The sequence below is a fragment of the Dipodomys ordii genome, unplaced genomic scaffold (assembly GCF_000151885.1).
Source record: "Dipodomys ordii isolate 6190 unplaced genomic scaffold, Dord_2.0 Scaffold138, whole genome shotgun sequence".
Lineage (NCBI taxonomy): Eukaryota > Metazoa > Chordata > Mammalia > Rodentia > Heteromyidae > Dipodomys > Dipodomys ordii.
This window is the reverse complement of record NW_012267354.1, coordinates 685974-701337: the sequence shown is the minus strand read 5'-3', so window position 1 is coordinate 701337 and position 15364 is coordinate 685974. Positions and strand designations below refer to the sequence as shown.

General features: G+C 46.1%; 1 protein-coding gene across 3 annotated transcripts in view; it reads right to left on the bottom strand.

Annotated features, from left to right (window-relative positions):
• Positions 1-1887: 1887 nt before the first annotated feature.
• Positions 1888-15364, bottom strand: part of Mdc1 (mediator of DNA-damage checkpoint 1) — an 18088-nt gene continuing 4611 nt past the window's right edge. For 2 of the 3 annotated variants that reach the window (XM_013031181.1, XM_013031182.1), the window contains exons 3-15: positions 14719-15096; positions 14562-14637; positions 12164-13563; positions 11954-12019; positions 11732-11812; positions 9920-10687; positions 9777-9820; positions 6912-8528; positions 6719-6832; positions 6425-6607; positions 5696-5821; positions 5491-5601; positions 1888-2357 (exon numbers count right to left, since the gene is read on the bottom strand). In XM_013031181.1, the coding sequence (XP_012886635.1) occupies positions 2190-2357; positions 5491-5601; positions 5696-5821; positions 6425-6607; positions 6719-6832; positions 6912-8528; positions 9777-9820; positions 9920-10687; positions 11732-11812; positions 11954-12019; positions 12164-13563; positions 14562-14637; positions 14719-15096 (5132 nt within the window). In that variant the 3' untranslated portion in view covers positions 1888-2189. The remainder of the gene's footprint in view (positions 2358-5490; positions 5602-5695; positions 5822-6424; positions 6608-6718; positions 6833-6911; positions 8529-9776; positions 9821-9919; positions 10688-11731; positions 11813-11953; positions 12020-12163; positions 13564-14561; positions 14638-14718; positions 15097-15364) is intronic. The other variant, XM_013031183.1, reaches the window with a different exon arrangement.

Genomic DNA, 15364 nt, shown 5'->3' with positions numbered 1-15364 from the left:
CAGTGGTAGAGTGCTTGCCTTGCATGCATGAGGCCCTGGGTTCAATTCCTCAGCACCACATAAGCAGAAAAAGCCAGAAGTGGCACTGTGGCTAAAATGATAAGGCACTAGCCTTCAGCTGAAAAGCTGAGGGGCAGCACCCAGGCCGAGTTCAGGCCCCATGACTGACAATAATAATAAATATAAATATAAAAAGAAAAGAAAGCACAGTACTTGGCAAACCTCACACTAACTGTACTACATCAATTTTTCAAAGTTTAATATTAATTTACATGCATAAAAATATATTGAACAACTATTTCTCATTGATGTGAAATTCACACAGTATAAACTATTTGTCAAACATGTTAATACAGTGGTATTAAGTACATCTGCAGAGGTACAACCACCTCCTCTGTCTAGTTCCAAAACATTTTATCACCTTACAATAAAACTCCAGACCCATTAATCAATTACCAAGTCCCCCTACTCCCTAGCCTCTGATAACCAGCGATCTGTTCTTGATCTTCATGGATTCACCCATCCTGGATATTTCATGTAAGTTAAATTGTGTCTGTTTTTTTCATTTAGTAAAATGTTTCTGAGGCTTATCCTCTAAGTACTATACTACTTTTTTATTCCTTTTTATGGTTGAATATTCCCTTGTATAGAATATATTTATCTTGCTGAACATTTGTACTGTTTTTCTCTTTTTTCTCTACTGTGAATAGTAATGGTATGGACATTCATGTATAAGTACTTGTTTTCAATTCTTTCAGGTACAGAACTAAGCAGAATTGCTGGGCAATATGCTAATCCTTTTTTTTTTTTGAGACAGGATTAGCACTCAGCCTCCTGCCTGAGTGCTGGGGATTAGAAGTCCATGACAATGTGCCTAGCTCTACATTTGTTTTTGTTTTTTTCTCTTTTGCGCTCTTCAACTCTGGGCCTGACCAATGTCCCTTAGCATTTTTGCTCCAGGCTGGCACAATTCCACTTCCAGCTTTTTGGTGGTTAATTGGAGGTAAGAATCTCTTGGATTTTCCTTCCTAGGCTAACTTCAAGCCATGATCCTCAGATCTCATCCTTCTGAGTAGCTAGGATTACAGGCAAAAGCCACCAGCACCTGGTTTGTATCTGTTTACCACGCAGGCCAAACTATTTTACATTTTCACCAGCAATATATAATGGTTCGTTTCTCCAAAGCCTTATAACTTAAAAAAATTCAAACTTAAAAAGTTAAATACGTGTTTATAACTATTTAAAAACCTTGTCTCAACACCAGACAGACATTTAAAAACAAACCATAAGGCACAGAGTAAGTGTTTTATTGTCCTAGAACCAAGTCAAAATGCTTATTTTAGAAATACTGGCCATAAAAGTACAGTCTCAAAGTTAATGAAAGCTTCTAACCAGCCAGGTGGGAGAGAGGAAAATATTTTAGTATTATTCCATAACTCCAACTTCATATTTTAAGTATCCTTTGATTGCCTGATACCAAAATTATTTTTGCTATCTACTGAAGATGAGCAAGAATCCTAGTAAGAAAAGGAGAGATGGCCTCCAAATAGGAGGTAGGCTACTTTTTGTTATGAGTGTTTGGAGAATGACTATGTGTGTGTGGCTAAAGACTATATGTGTGGCAGACACTTAAGATAGTTGCATATATGATTAGCCAATTTCCTTTCTTTGGTGGTGCTGGGGATTGAATCCAGAGACTCATGTGTGCTAAGCAAGCATTCTACCACTGAGCCACACTCCCCGGCCAGGGATTAGCCAACCGTGTATGTGTGTGTGTGTGTGGTACTGGGGATTGAACCCAGGATTTCTCAAGTGCTAGGCAAGCACTCTATCACTTGAGCCATCCCCCAACTTTTTTTTTCTTCAGATAGGGTCTCACTAGCTTCAGTTGAGCTGGCCTCAAACTCAAACTCTGGTTCCTCCTGCCTCTGCTTCTCGAGTAGCCAAGATTACAGATGTACACCATCATTATCTGGCTACAAATTTAGGCAGAATGGCCATTCTACATTTGGTTCCAAATTTCCCTATCTTTCTGTTTTCCCATAAACTTTCTGGTTTCATCTATATTCTAGGACAAGACATAACAATTTACCCAAGTCCTTGCTAAAGCCCTTGGTTCTTTTTAACATATGTCTTCTAGAACTTTATTTACTGGGCTGGGAGGGAAAAGATACTAGGTACTAGGGTTTTCAGGTAGATGACATTTCTGCATTGGAAAGGACAAAATCTTCTGGCTTGGCTTCTTGCTTCAGAACTCCAGTCAGCAGGAACTCAGAAGAGAGAAGGGGCAGCCCCACCCGACATGGGATGGAGCAACGAGGGAAATCCTCGGGGCATGTGATCACAACTCTCTGAGGCTGTGAAAGACAGAGCAGACAAAGTCAAGAGTGGAAAATAAATTCAAGACATTACTCAAGTAGTAACTCCTAAATAGGATACCATAAGAATGAAACCATAAGAATATGGTTCAGTGGTAGAGTGGGTGCCTTGTATGCATGAAGCCCTGGGTTCAAGTCCTTAGTACCACATTCACAGAAAAAGCTAGAAGTGGCTCTGTGGCTCAAGTGGTAGAGTGCTAGCCTTGAGCAAAAGAAGTTCAGGGGGGTGGGAAGTTGGCTCAGTGGTAGAGTGCTTGCCTCAAATGCATGAGGTCCTGGGTTCGATTCCTTAGCACCACATATTCAGAAAAAGCTGGAAGTGGCAGGGTGCTAGCCTTGAGCTGAAGAGCTGAGGGACAGCGCCCAGGCCCAGAGTTCAGGCCCCACAACCGACCAAAAAAAAAAAAAGTTCATAGGGCCTGAGTTCAAGCCCCAGGACTGGCAAAAGAAAAAAAAAAAAAAAGAAGAAGCATGTTACAGTCTGTGAAGTCCCTTGTTTGAAAGCTGAAGATGAATTTAGCCAAGCTTTTTTTTTTTGGCAGTACTTGGGACTGAGTTTAGAGCCTTGCTCTTGCTAGGCAGGTGCTCTACATTTATGCCACAACTTCAGCCCCTTTTTGCAATGGTTATTCTCAAGGTAGGGTCTCCCTTTATGCCAGGTCAGCCTGAGCTATCATCCATCTACTTGTGCTTCCCTGTGTTGATGAGGACGACAGACTCACAGCCCTGTGCCCAGCCCCTGTGCTTCCCCCATAGCTAGGAAAACAGTTGCATACCACCACACCCAGCCACTGTTTGAGATGGGAATCTTGTGAACTTTTGCCTGGGCTTGCCTTAAACTCTGATCTCCTGATTTCTGCCTCCCAAGTGGCTAGGACTGCAGGCTTGAGGTATAGTACCTGACCTTATCCAATATTTTTCTTTTTTTTTTTGAACCTGGCCTTGTGCATTGAGCCATAACTTTAGCCCTAAATTTTGCTTGTTATTTTTGAGATTTCTTACTTCCTGTTAGGTCATGCCTATCTACCTATGTTAGATTTCTGGTAACTAGGATAAACAGTTCCCTACCACCTTGATCAGCTTTTTGAGAAGGGGGTCTCCTAAACTTTCTTCTGTGAACGCTGGCTTGAAGCAGTATTCTAACAATCTCAGTCTCCTCAATAGGTAAGATTAAAGGTGTGAGTCACGGGTGTTGTTTTCCTAAGAAATATGGAAGAAGGTAATAGATACAAAATAATTTAGGGGCTGGGAATGTGGCTCAGAGGTAGAGGGCTTGCCTAGCATACATGAAGCTCTGGGTTTGATTCCTCAGTACCACTAAACAGAAAAATGACAGAAGTGGCACTGTGGCTCAAATGTAGCAAAAGATGTTCAGGGACAGTGCCCAGGCCCTGAGTTCAAGCCCCAGGACTCTCAAAACAAAAAAAACAATATAAACAAGGAAAACAGAAGAATGCTTGGTCTTGAGAATATTCTGCAGGAAACTAAAAAAGGTAGGGTGAGTTGGAGATGTTACAGTGAGAGAATTACAACAAATGTATCAATTCATGGCCTCTTGTGAATTTTTGCCTTTTCTGTTTCTGTGGTATTAAACTCAGGGCTTCACACTTGCTGGGCAAGAACTCCCATGGGTTTTTGATTTTAAGGAATAACAGTGTGTGTGCCTTGCTGTGTTCCCTAGTCTAGTATTGCAGTTCATGGTGCAAATGTTACTCTTGCCTTTGTCTCCAAGTACCTTTGACTGCATACTTTTGCCTAGCTAAATCCTGTTTTGGATACTGTACAAAGACCTCTTTCATGAAACTGAAAAATTTGATTAATAGAGTGAGGAAACAACCAATAAACTATTGTTAATTTGTTGTGATATTAATAGTGATACTACCATACTACATATTTCTTAAGAGGACAAGTATGTACGAGAATATAATGTTTGTCGTGTCCTTTAAAATACATTAGCAGCCAGGCACTGATGGCTCACACCTTTAATTCTAGCTACTCAGGAGGCTGAGATCTGGGGGTTATAATTCAAACTAGCCTGGGCAGGAAAGTTTGTAAGACTCTTATTTCCAATTAATCATCAAAAAGCCGGAGCTGGGAATGTGGCTTAGTAGTAGAATGCTTGCTTAGCATGCATGAAGCCCTGGGCTTAATTCCTCAGTACCACATAAACAGAAAAATCTAGAATTGGCATTGTGACTCAAGTGGTAGGGTACTAGCCTTGAACAAAAGAAGTTCAGGGACAGTGCCCAGGCCCTGGAGCCATTTTGTCTTTTGTGTGTGCATTTTATTTTGTTCAGGGGAGTTACAATTCAACAGGCTTATTTCAGTGTCCAGGTCTTCTTGAGCACAGTCACCCCTTCCATCATTCTCCTTTTGTATGTATTTGAAAATGTTTAAACACAAAACAAAACTAAGTCCGTTTGGTGTCAACACATCTTTTCCCTCATTTTTTTTTTGGGGGGGTGTCAGTCGTGGGGCTGGAACTCTGGGTGCTATCCCTCAGCTCAAGGCAAATGCTCTACCACTTGAGCCACAGTGCCACTTCTGGCTTTTTCTGTTTATGTGGAGCTGAGGAATTGGACCCAGGGCATCATGCATGTGAGGCAAGCACTCTACCACTGAGCCACCTTCCCAGCCCCTTTTCCCTCATTCTTATACCTTTCCCACCTGTACCTCTGTATTTTCTTTGTTGGTTGTGGGGCTTGAACTCAGGGCCTGGGCACTGTCCCTGAGCCTCTTTGTACTCAAGGCTAGCACTCTTATCACTTCAGACACAGCATCACTTCCAGTTTTTTTTTTTTTTGGGGGGGGGTCATGGGCCTTGAATTCTGGGCCTGGGCGCTGTCCCTCAGCTCTTCAGCTCAAGGCTAGTGTTCTACCACTTAAGCCACAGTGTCATTTCTTGTTTTCTGGTGGTTAATTGGAGATTCATCTCACAGTTGTTCCTGCCCAGCCTGGTTTTGAACTGCAATCCTCAGATCTCAGCCTCCTGAGTAGCTAGATTACAGGCGTGAGCCACTGTCACTTGGCCCTCTGTATTTTCTTCTAACCTTTTTCCCTTCCTGCTATCTTTTGCTGTTCCCTCACTAGACCCAGAACACACCAGACATACCTTATAGAGCCGGGGCATGTTGGACAGGATCGTGCCTCCACAACAGCTGATGATCTCTCCCATCTGAGGTGGTGGTGGCTGGACTCCAGGGGTCACATGAATCTCATAGCCCTGACAGAGGGAAATGGAATGGATGTTTATACTGACAGCTGATGGGAAATGGGGGTGGGGTAGCTGAAGAACTGGGTGAAAGACAGTTGCTCACCTCCAGCAGCCTTCGCTCCCGAGCCCGGCTCAATGCATCTCGAAGGCTGAAGCCAAAATTCTTTTCCTGCTCAGGGTCAGTCACCAGATACTCATCTGGGGGCAAGAAGTGACCAGCCTTGCGAGACTAAGGGAAGCAGCAATCAGCATCAGGATTCATCCCACTCCCTGCCTAGAGAACCTACTTACTATCTATAAAGAATTCTTGAGGACTGGGAATGTGGCTTAGTGATAGAGTGCTTGCCTAGCAAGCATAAAGCTCTGGGTTCAATTCCTCAGTACCACATAGATAGAAAAAGCAGGAAATGGTGCTGTGGCTCAAGTGGTAGGGTGCTAACCTTGAGCAAAGGAAGTTCAAGTACATTGCCCAGGCCCCAAGTTGAAGCCCCATGACTGTCCCTCCCCCCCCAAAAAAATATTCTTGAAATAACCCAGGCATCAGTGCCTCAAACCTGTACTTCAGGAGGCTGAGACTTTCTGATTAAGATTTGATGCCAGACTGGGCAGAAAAGTCTGAAGACTATCTCCAATTAACCAGGAAAATGCTAGTCTATAGGCATGACTCAAGTGATAGAGCACCAGCTTTAAGCAAGAAAGACAACTAAGACTGTGAGACCTACTTTTCTTGAATGAAACAAGCCTTCTGCCTCATTAACCCCTTGTCATCCTATGTCCCCTTTCATCCTGACACTTCCTTCAATGTTCGGTGAGCTGTCTTCTGGCCTCTCACCTGATATAGCCAGTCCAGAGAGAGGATAGGGATTCCCCTTCCCAGCGCACACAAGAACTTGACAGTCCTGCGGATTCGGTCAGTGACCAGGTGGGAAGCATCTGTCACTGAGTTGGCCAGAGTCCCCCCAAGTGCCAGCACTGCCCGCTCCCCACGAGCATCCACGACTCCTGTGAAGAGTACCTGGGGGGTAGGGGATTGGTCTGAGCTGGTCACAGCTACCCATGCCAACAATGCCCACCTTTCAAATCCCTGGGTCAGGTCCCATGAAGCCCCAGGCTCCTCCTCTCTTACTTTGGGGGCTGATCCTTGACTAGGTTTGGCCCGTCTGAGGCTGCGGCTTGGTCCTTTGGGCCCCTCCTCTGCCTGGTCTCTCTTCCTCTTGCCTGGTCCTGGGATCACTGTATCCTGGGATTGAGAAACATCTTGGTGGGAGGTTCTGAGCCAGTTTTTGTTCAAAGCGTGGTGGTCCCAGCCCTCTCCTCACCTCTTCCTTCCCTGGCTCCTCCACAGTATCTTCCTCTTCCTTGAGGAACACTGTCTTCTGGGGCCGTTTTTGGAGTGGTGGTGAGCCCTCAGTAGCAGAAGGCCTCTTGCGGATTTGAGAAAACTTAGGCAGAGGCTCTGGGGTGAACCCAGATGTACTTTCTGTTTTTATCTTTTGGTTCCGGGGCGCATGAGTAGGTGCCTGAGGAAGCTGGTGAGAGGCAGGCTCAGGAATGGTCCCAAAGGATTCAACTGCTCTTGCAGCACCTGGTCTTTGGTTATTTGAGGACTCGGGCTTCGATTCAGGGGGTGCAGGGCAAGGCTTGAGGTTAACAGGTGTGAGAGAACCATGTTTTCCAGCATCCTGTTTCCTGCTACGATTGGCTTGAGGCATGGGCTCTAGGGGAACAGGCTGGGCTATAGTGGCAGGAGGGACTTCAGAGGTGGCAACAACTGGGGTAGCACTTACGGATGAAAAATTTAGAGTCCTGTTATGAGTTATAGTCTCAGGGATGACAGGCTGGTCTATGGAGGTGAAGGGCTCAGGATCAGAAGTCAAAATGGAAGACTTACACGCCCTGCTCCTAGTAGTCCGAGATGTAGGCTTCGGAGTGACAGTCTGGACAACAGAGGTGGAAGGCTGGAGGTCAGGGTCTGTGGGGATAACTGACTCAGGGGTTTTGACAGAGGACCTATTTTTCCGACCCCGAGTGGCTCGAGATGTGGGCCCTGAGGTGACAGGATGCTGCTCCGTGGAGGGAGAAGGCAGGAGTTTGGAGCCTATGGAGACAACTGTTTCAGGGGTCTCATCAAAGGACCCATGTGTCCTATCTTGAGTGGCTTCAGATGCAGTCTTAGGGGTGACAGGCTGGACTGTGGAAGTGGAAGGCTGGAGTTCAGGACCTGTGGGAGCAACTGGTCCAGGGGTCTGGACAGAGGACCTGCGTGTCTTGCCTCGAGTGGTATGAGATGTAGTCTTGGGGGTGACAGGCTGAGCAGTGGAGGTGGAAGGCTGGAGTTCAGGGCCCGTGGGGACAACTGGTCTAGAGGTCTGGATGGACGACCTACGTGTCTTGCCTCGAGTGGTGTGAGAGGTAGGCTCGGGGGTGACAAGCTGGACTGTGGAGATACAAGACTGGAGTTCAAGGCCTGAGGGAATAACTGGTCCAGGGGTCTTGGCAGAGGATCTAAGGGCCCTACCCCGAGTGGCATGAGACACAGGCTTGGTGGAGGTGGAAGACTGCAGTTCAGGAGCTATGGGGACAACTGGTTCAGGGGTCTTGACAGAGGTTCTACGTGTCCTAGTACGGGTTGCCTGATATGTAGGCTCAGGGGGGATGGGCTGGTCTATGGGAGTGGTAGGAGCAGTAGAGAGTGGAGAGGGTGTCGTCCTAGAGGACCGACGAGGCCTAACAATATGCTTTGGGTGAAAAGACTCTGAGGACAAGGGAGTTTCTGGAGCTTCCTGACTCCCACTGTGCCTTTTGCTAAGAGTGGGTGCCTCAGAAGAAGAGGGAGAAGGAGGAAGAAAAGGCTGAGGTGCAAGATATCCTGGACTGTGAGGTGGGGCTGAAACCTCAGACAGAGGCAGACAAGCATCTGGGGATTCTGGTTCACCCTGTGGAGAAACAGAAGCAAATGAAGAGGGAGAACGAGGACACTAGGACACTGTTCTTCCTCTTCACTCAAGGCTATTGCTCTACCACTTTGAGGGGCTGGGAAGGTGGCTCAGTGGTAGAGTGCTTGCCTTGCATGCATGAGGCACTGGGTTCGATTCCTCAGCACCACATAAGCAGAGAAAGCCGGAAGTGGGGCTGAGGCTCAAGTGGTAGAGCGCTAGTCTACAGCTGAAGAGCTGAGGGACAGTGCCCAGGCCCAGAGTTCAGGCCCCATGACCGACAAAAAATAAAAATAAAAAAATAAAAAATCTACCACTTTGAACCACAACTCCACTTCTGGTTTTCTAGTAGTTAGAGTCTCAAGGAATTTTCTGCCTGGGCTGGCTTTGAACTGTGATGATCCTTAGATCTCAGCCTCCTAAGCAGCTAGGATTACAGGCATGAGCCACCAGCCTGAGGCTAACAGTACCATTTTTTAGTAGTTAATTGGAGGTAGGAGTCTCATGGACTTTTCCTGCTCAGGTTGGCTTTGAACAGATATCCTCAGATCTCAGCTTCCTGAGTAGGATTACAGGCTCAAGCCATCAATACCCAGCAAGGACTCTGTTCTTGATCCTTGTTTCTGGTTAAAGTATGATGACTGGAATTTCTTGTTCTTTGACCTGTCTTTCATTATACTGTGAAGGAAGCATCATCCCCTTTCCCGCAGGTCTCTCTATGCCAGTATGGTATTCTCCACACACACACATGACAGTGGCAACAAAGAGCAAAACAAGAGGAGATTTGTTCCTGAGTCAGGTAGAGGGAGTTACCATTAGGGAAACAGATAAGGAAAACAATGGGTACTTAAGGGCAAAACAACAGAAGCTAACTAAGGAGTGGTAAGGATAGAAGAAAACAGACCATGGTGGAAGGAATTGGAAAGGCCAGGGAAAAGGTTGCTGGAAAGGATGGAGGGCTGACCTAGAGCATAGGGAAAGTCAAGAAAACAGCTCCTGAGCTGGGCACTGGTGGCTCAGGCTGGTAATTCAGGCTACTTAAAAGGCTGAGATCTAAGGAAAGCAGATCAAAGCCAGCCTAGGCGGGAGAGGCTGTGAGACTCCTATCTCTAATGAACTATTTAGAAAAATTGGAAGTGGTGCTGTGGCTCAAGTGGTAGAGCGCTAGCTTTGAGTAAAAGCAGCTCAGAGACAGTGCCCAGGCCTCTAGTTCAGGCCTACAACTGACAAAAATAAAACATCTCTTACCCTGGAAGCCTTCTTAGCAGCTGGCATCTTGCGCTTGGAGTGGCCTAGAGAGTAAACAGAAGGGTAGCTTAGCCAGCCTGTTTGCCTGGAAAGTGATGATCATGGGGTTCACATACCACATTGGGTTCTTCTCTTTTACTTACCTCTTTGTTGCCTCCTGGGATTCACTAGGGCTCTCCTTCTGCCACCTGGCTGGCTCTCAGAAACTATGGGGCCTGAAGTAAGTCCCTGAAGGTGCCCTGCTTCCACTCTAAACTCCGGTGTTGGACTGGTGGCTTGCCCTTTCTGGTTCTGGCTCCCAGTGTCTGCCTCCCCTCTATCTAGATTCACTTCTAACTCAGCTGGCTTGCATTTTTTCTTTGGCACTGGTTTATCTTCCTGTCTCTCAAGTACTTCTCTTGTAAGGGCCTCCTTCTTCTCGTTTTCTTGTATTTCCTTGGATGTCTCCATTTCTAATGCCAAACTTTCCCTATCCCTTTTAGGACTTACACTTTTCACTTTTGTGTCAAACTCTTGTGTTTGGACAGCTCCAGCTAACATTTGGTTTTGCTCTTTATCCTCTATCTCTCTAGTTAATTCTTTTTCCCCTGTCACATCTTCTTTCTCACTGTCTGATGGCCATCCTTTGATTTCCCTCTCTGACAGCCATTTCTCAGGTTGCACCCTCTCCGCTGTTCCTTTTGGTGTGTCCATTACTTTCTCCACAGTCTGCATCCCTTTGCCTTCAATCTCCAATGGCTCTGTGTGAACTGGGTTCTCTGGATGCTGGTCTCTTGATACTGCCCTAGATGGAGATTGGCAAGATCTGTGAACCTCAAAGTGGGCAGCAGTGGGCTGGGGTTCAGAGACCTCAACCTCTCTCAGACAGAATGGCTGAGTAGCCAAGACTTCCCAAGGCTCATCTGGGGCACCTGCACATAAAGAGACAGTGTCAGAGAAAAAAGAAACACAGAGGTTAAAAGATAAAAAAGGTTGCAGGCTGAAAAAGGATTAAGATAAACTGATGAATATCTAAACGTGTTATTAAAGGAAAGCTGGGAATAATGGTAGTAGTTTTAACATTTAATAATAAGAAAAGATCAAGCTGGATGCTAGTGGCTCATGTCTATAATCCTAGCTACTCAGGAGGCTGAGATCTGAGGTTTGTGGTCTGAAGCCAGCCCAGGCAGAAAAGTCCCTGTTTGATCTTATCTCCAATAAACTACTCAAAAAAGCCAGAAGTGATGGTATGGCTGAAGTGCATAAAGAGGCTCAGGGGCAGTGCCCAGGCCCTGAGTCCAAGCCCCAGGACTGTCCAAATAAAAAAAAAGAAGAAATGATCATACCCTTACATGAAAATATGAAAACTCATTCAATAGGCTAGATCTAGACTATGGATCTGAGTTATATCATTTTTATTTTTATTTATTTATTTTGGGTCCGGTTGTGAGGCCTGAACTCTGGGCCTGGGTGCTGTCCCTCAGCTCTTCAGCTCAAGGCTAGCGCTCTACCACTTGAGCCACAGTGCCACTTCTGGCTTTTTTTCTTTTTGCTTATGTGGTACTGGGGAATCAAACCCAGGGCCTCATGCATGCACGGCAAGCGCTCTACCACTGAGCCACCTTCCCAGCCCATGTCATTTTTATTATGTTTAAAAAGTTATTGGCAAATACTGGAGTATGAATCGAGGGCCTTCATGCACTCTACCACTTGAGCTAGTCTCTAATCCTGTTTATTGTTGGTTTGAGACAAGGTTTCACTATGTAGTCCAGACTGATCTCAAAATGCCACCCTCCTGCCTCCACCTCCATGTATTCTAAATAGCACCATACCCAGCACTTTTTTTCCCCCCTGGTAAGATGAAGAAACATCAACAAAATTGCAAAAGAATAAGAAAGAACCATGAGAAAGGACCATGCAGAGGCAGAAGGTAAGAAAAGATGCAAAGGTGATGCACATAGTAGAGTTTCTTGTACCTGGGGTCTGAGAAGGGCTGGGCTCCTGGGGTAGGGTACATGTGAAGGCCTGGGTGGGTTCATCCTCCATCCTCTGGACTACTGTACAAGAAAAGAAGCCTTGAATACAGCTCCTCTGTAGAACCCTACTTCAGGTCTACTGCCCTGCCCACACCAGCCTTCACAACCTTCAACGTCCACCAGTCTAGTCTCCCAGGTTCCTGCTGGCACCAGGTGCCTCACCTTCCACGCTCTGATTCTCTCTCTCCACAAAGCACTGAGTAGCCTGAAGGTCCAGATCTTCAGGATCTGGTAGGGATGAGTACAGGAGAGATCATCAAAGAAAAAATCATGTCTGACCCTTACTCCTTACTTTATCTCTACTATTCTCTTCCTAGCCCTTACAACCAGTTTATATGAATGACCAAGGAAGGAAGGAAGGGCGGCACTCACCATCATAGTTGTCTTTGGAGTCCTTGGTCCTGCCCTTATGTGCTTTTTCCCCTCTTCCTGTTGGGGTCTGGGCTCCCTCTCTCTGTGATTGGGTGGGCTTAACTGGGTGCAATAATATCTGCTCCACTTGTGTCATAGGAGTTCCACTTTGGGTGACTACCTCAAGAGCTTGCTCCTGCTCAAAGACATCTGCAGGTCTAGGATTTTCTTTTTCCAGATGCTGATTCTTTTTCACATCTGCTACTACTAAGGACCGGTCCTCTATCACATTTGTATCCCAGTTTTCATCAGGAAGTCCATCTTCCTCTAGAGGAACCACAGGCATCTTTGCTAGGCTCCCTCCTGCTTCCACATCTATTTGATTTGTACCCTCACTAGGCTCCTGATTTGTAACAACTGGCCCTGATGGGACTTCTTCCTCCATTTCTGTATTGTTGCCCATTACAGTAGAGGAGGAGTTCTGGCTTCTCTGAAGGTGAATCCTAGATGAGCTCAGATCTGTTTTCTCACCTACATCGCTGTTGCTAAAAGAAAGTTGGTCTTTTTCTGAATCTGCTATAACAAGAGCCCCACCCTTGTCTGTGTGACCACTAGGGACAGTTTCCTTCTTTTCCACTGGGAGCCATTCTTCTTCCATGTCTGTGTCACTGTCTTTCCCAGAGTCAATGTGGCTTTGCTCTTGAAGAACTACAGGTTGTTCTCTGTCTGCTCCCATGCCTGTGCCTCTGTCCCATAGAACAGATCCATTCTCTTTCAGACATGCCAATGTGAGTGCTGCTGAGACTTCTTCCTCATCATCTGTATCGCTGTTGATCACAACGGAAGTTTGGTTTCTCTCTGCAGGGACAGCCAGTGGAGCTTTGCCCTCCTCCACATCTGTATCACTACCAGTTGGGCTCTCTTGCACATGTGCCACACCAGGTGTTCCAGGATCCTTTGTACCAACTCCATGGAAGATTTGCCTCTTCTTCATAGGAACAACGGGGGTGGCAGGAATTCCCTCTTCTTCCATATCAGTATCACTATCCACAAAGCCAGAAGTCTGAGCCCTTTCCAAATGGACATCAGCTGCCCTGCCAGGAGATCTGTCTTCTTCATCCACATCTGTGTCACTGTCCTCAGGAGGCTGGCTCCTCTTCAGAATCTCTCCATTTCCCACATTCTTAATTTTTGTGCCCTGGTCATTCTCCACTGAAGATTGAGCCTTTACTAGTCTGACAGTAGTCGGAACTCCACTGGCTTCAGGCTGCTCTGCCTCTGCAGTGGTATCTTTCCTTGAAGATAAAGCAGTCTCCACTGTTGCTGGTTGTTGGTCTTTTTCCTCATCTGTGTCACTGTCCAAGTTGAAGGGAAAAGATGTCCCAGAACCACCAGGGGCTGGAGAAGGCCCTTCTTCATCACTGTGAAGAGAAGAGAAAAGAATCTATAGAATTTACTTCCTAAGAAGGAATATCCCAATTTGGTGCCAGTGGCTACATCTATAATTCTAGCTACCTAGGAGGCTGAGATCTGAGGTTCAGAGTCAGATGGGCAGACAAATTTGAGAGACTCCTATTAGAAATTAACTTGCTAAAATGCCAAAACTAGAGGCAAGTGCCAGCCATGAGTGAAAAAGCCAAGGCCCTGAGTTCAAATCCCAGTACAAGCACCAAAAAAAAAAAGAGAAAAGGGTATCCTATTCAACTGTGAGCTCCAGGGCAGACATAGGTAATTAGTATTTTTAGCAATTAGTTTTCCCTTAATACACATCAGAGATATTCCATTAAAATTCAATGGAGTGGCTGGGAATGTGGCTTAGCATGCATGAAGCCCTGGGTTTGATTCCTTAGTACTACAGAAAAAGCTGGAAGTGTGGCTGGGGTTCAAGTGGTAGAGTGTGAGCCTTGAGCAAGAGAAGCTCAGGAAGAAGTGGTGCTGAGGCTCAAGTGGTAGAGTGCGAGCCTTGAGCTCAAGAGCTCAGGGACAGCGCCCAGGCCCCGAGTTCAAGCCACATGACCAAAAACAAAAAAACAAAACAAAGTATAAAAAAGCGGGTGCCGGTTGCTCACACCTGTAATCCTAGCTACTCAGGAGGCTGTGGGCTGAGGATCATGGTTCAAAGCCAGTCCGGGCAGGAAAAGCCCTGAGACTTATCTCCAATAAACCACTCAGAAAAACACAAGTGGCACTGTGGCTCAAGTGGTAGAGTGCTAGCCTTGAGCTGAAGAACTGAGGGACAGCGCCCAGGCCCAGAGTTCAAGCCCCGGGACTGGAAAAAAAAAAATTCAGTGGAGTAAAGGAATATATGTATAGTCCCTAAGCTCCACTTTTCAGGATAATCATCTCTTAGAGATGGATCCTCCAGCTCCTGCTTATTCCTCTTGTTGAAAATGCAGGGATTTGACCCTTTGATTCTCACCTTTCTGGAACCACTGTTGGCAAAGGGGAGGATGTGGTCGCTGATTCTTTCGTAACACACCTTTCAGAAACAAAATCTGGCAAGGAAGAGCAAAGATGAACAATTTTACAATCATTATTCCCACCTCTTCATCCAGTCTCCCAATAAACAAACTTACCTACTTCCTCCTCTGAGTCCTCAACCAAAAGCCGAGAGGGCTGAGTTCCTCCCTGTACCCGGGGGGTCTCTTCTACTGTTAGAGGGCCCTGGGAAACAACGGGTTGAGGGACATCCAGGCGATGGTACTGGCAGGGAAAGTCAGCAAACAGAATCAATTCCTTGTCCCTCAGACGATGACTCACTCCAGGGCTCAAGGCTTTAGGTGGCCTCAGGATTTGAGTACCATTGAGGCTTCCACAATCCTGAAGGATGGGTGCTTTGTTCCAGGCCAAAATTTCAATCACTGCATGTTGTTTGGAGATGGATGGAAAGGGCAGGGTCACTGCACACTCAGGGCTTCGGCCTACCATATTCTTCCCAAGATATAGTGGAAAATCTAAGAATTCGAGAGTAGATGAAGTTCAAGGTTAGGCAAATGTTCTGGTTAGTTACCCTGCTATTCACTCAAGCCTGCCACAAATATTAGAAACATAAAAAGCCTTATAACATCTAGGCATTGAAAAATTATATAATGCATTATTCATATATAAAACCCTGTCCATTCCCATTGGACTTTTTGTTTACTTTTATTTATTTATTTTTGGGTCTGGTCGTGGGGCCTGAACTCTGGGCCTGGGCGCTGTCCCTCAGCTCTTCAGCTCAAG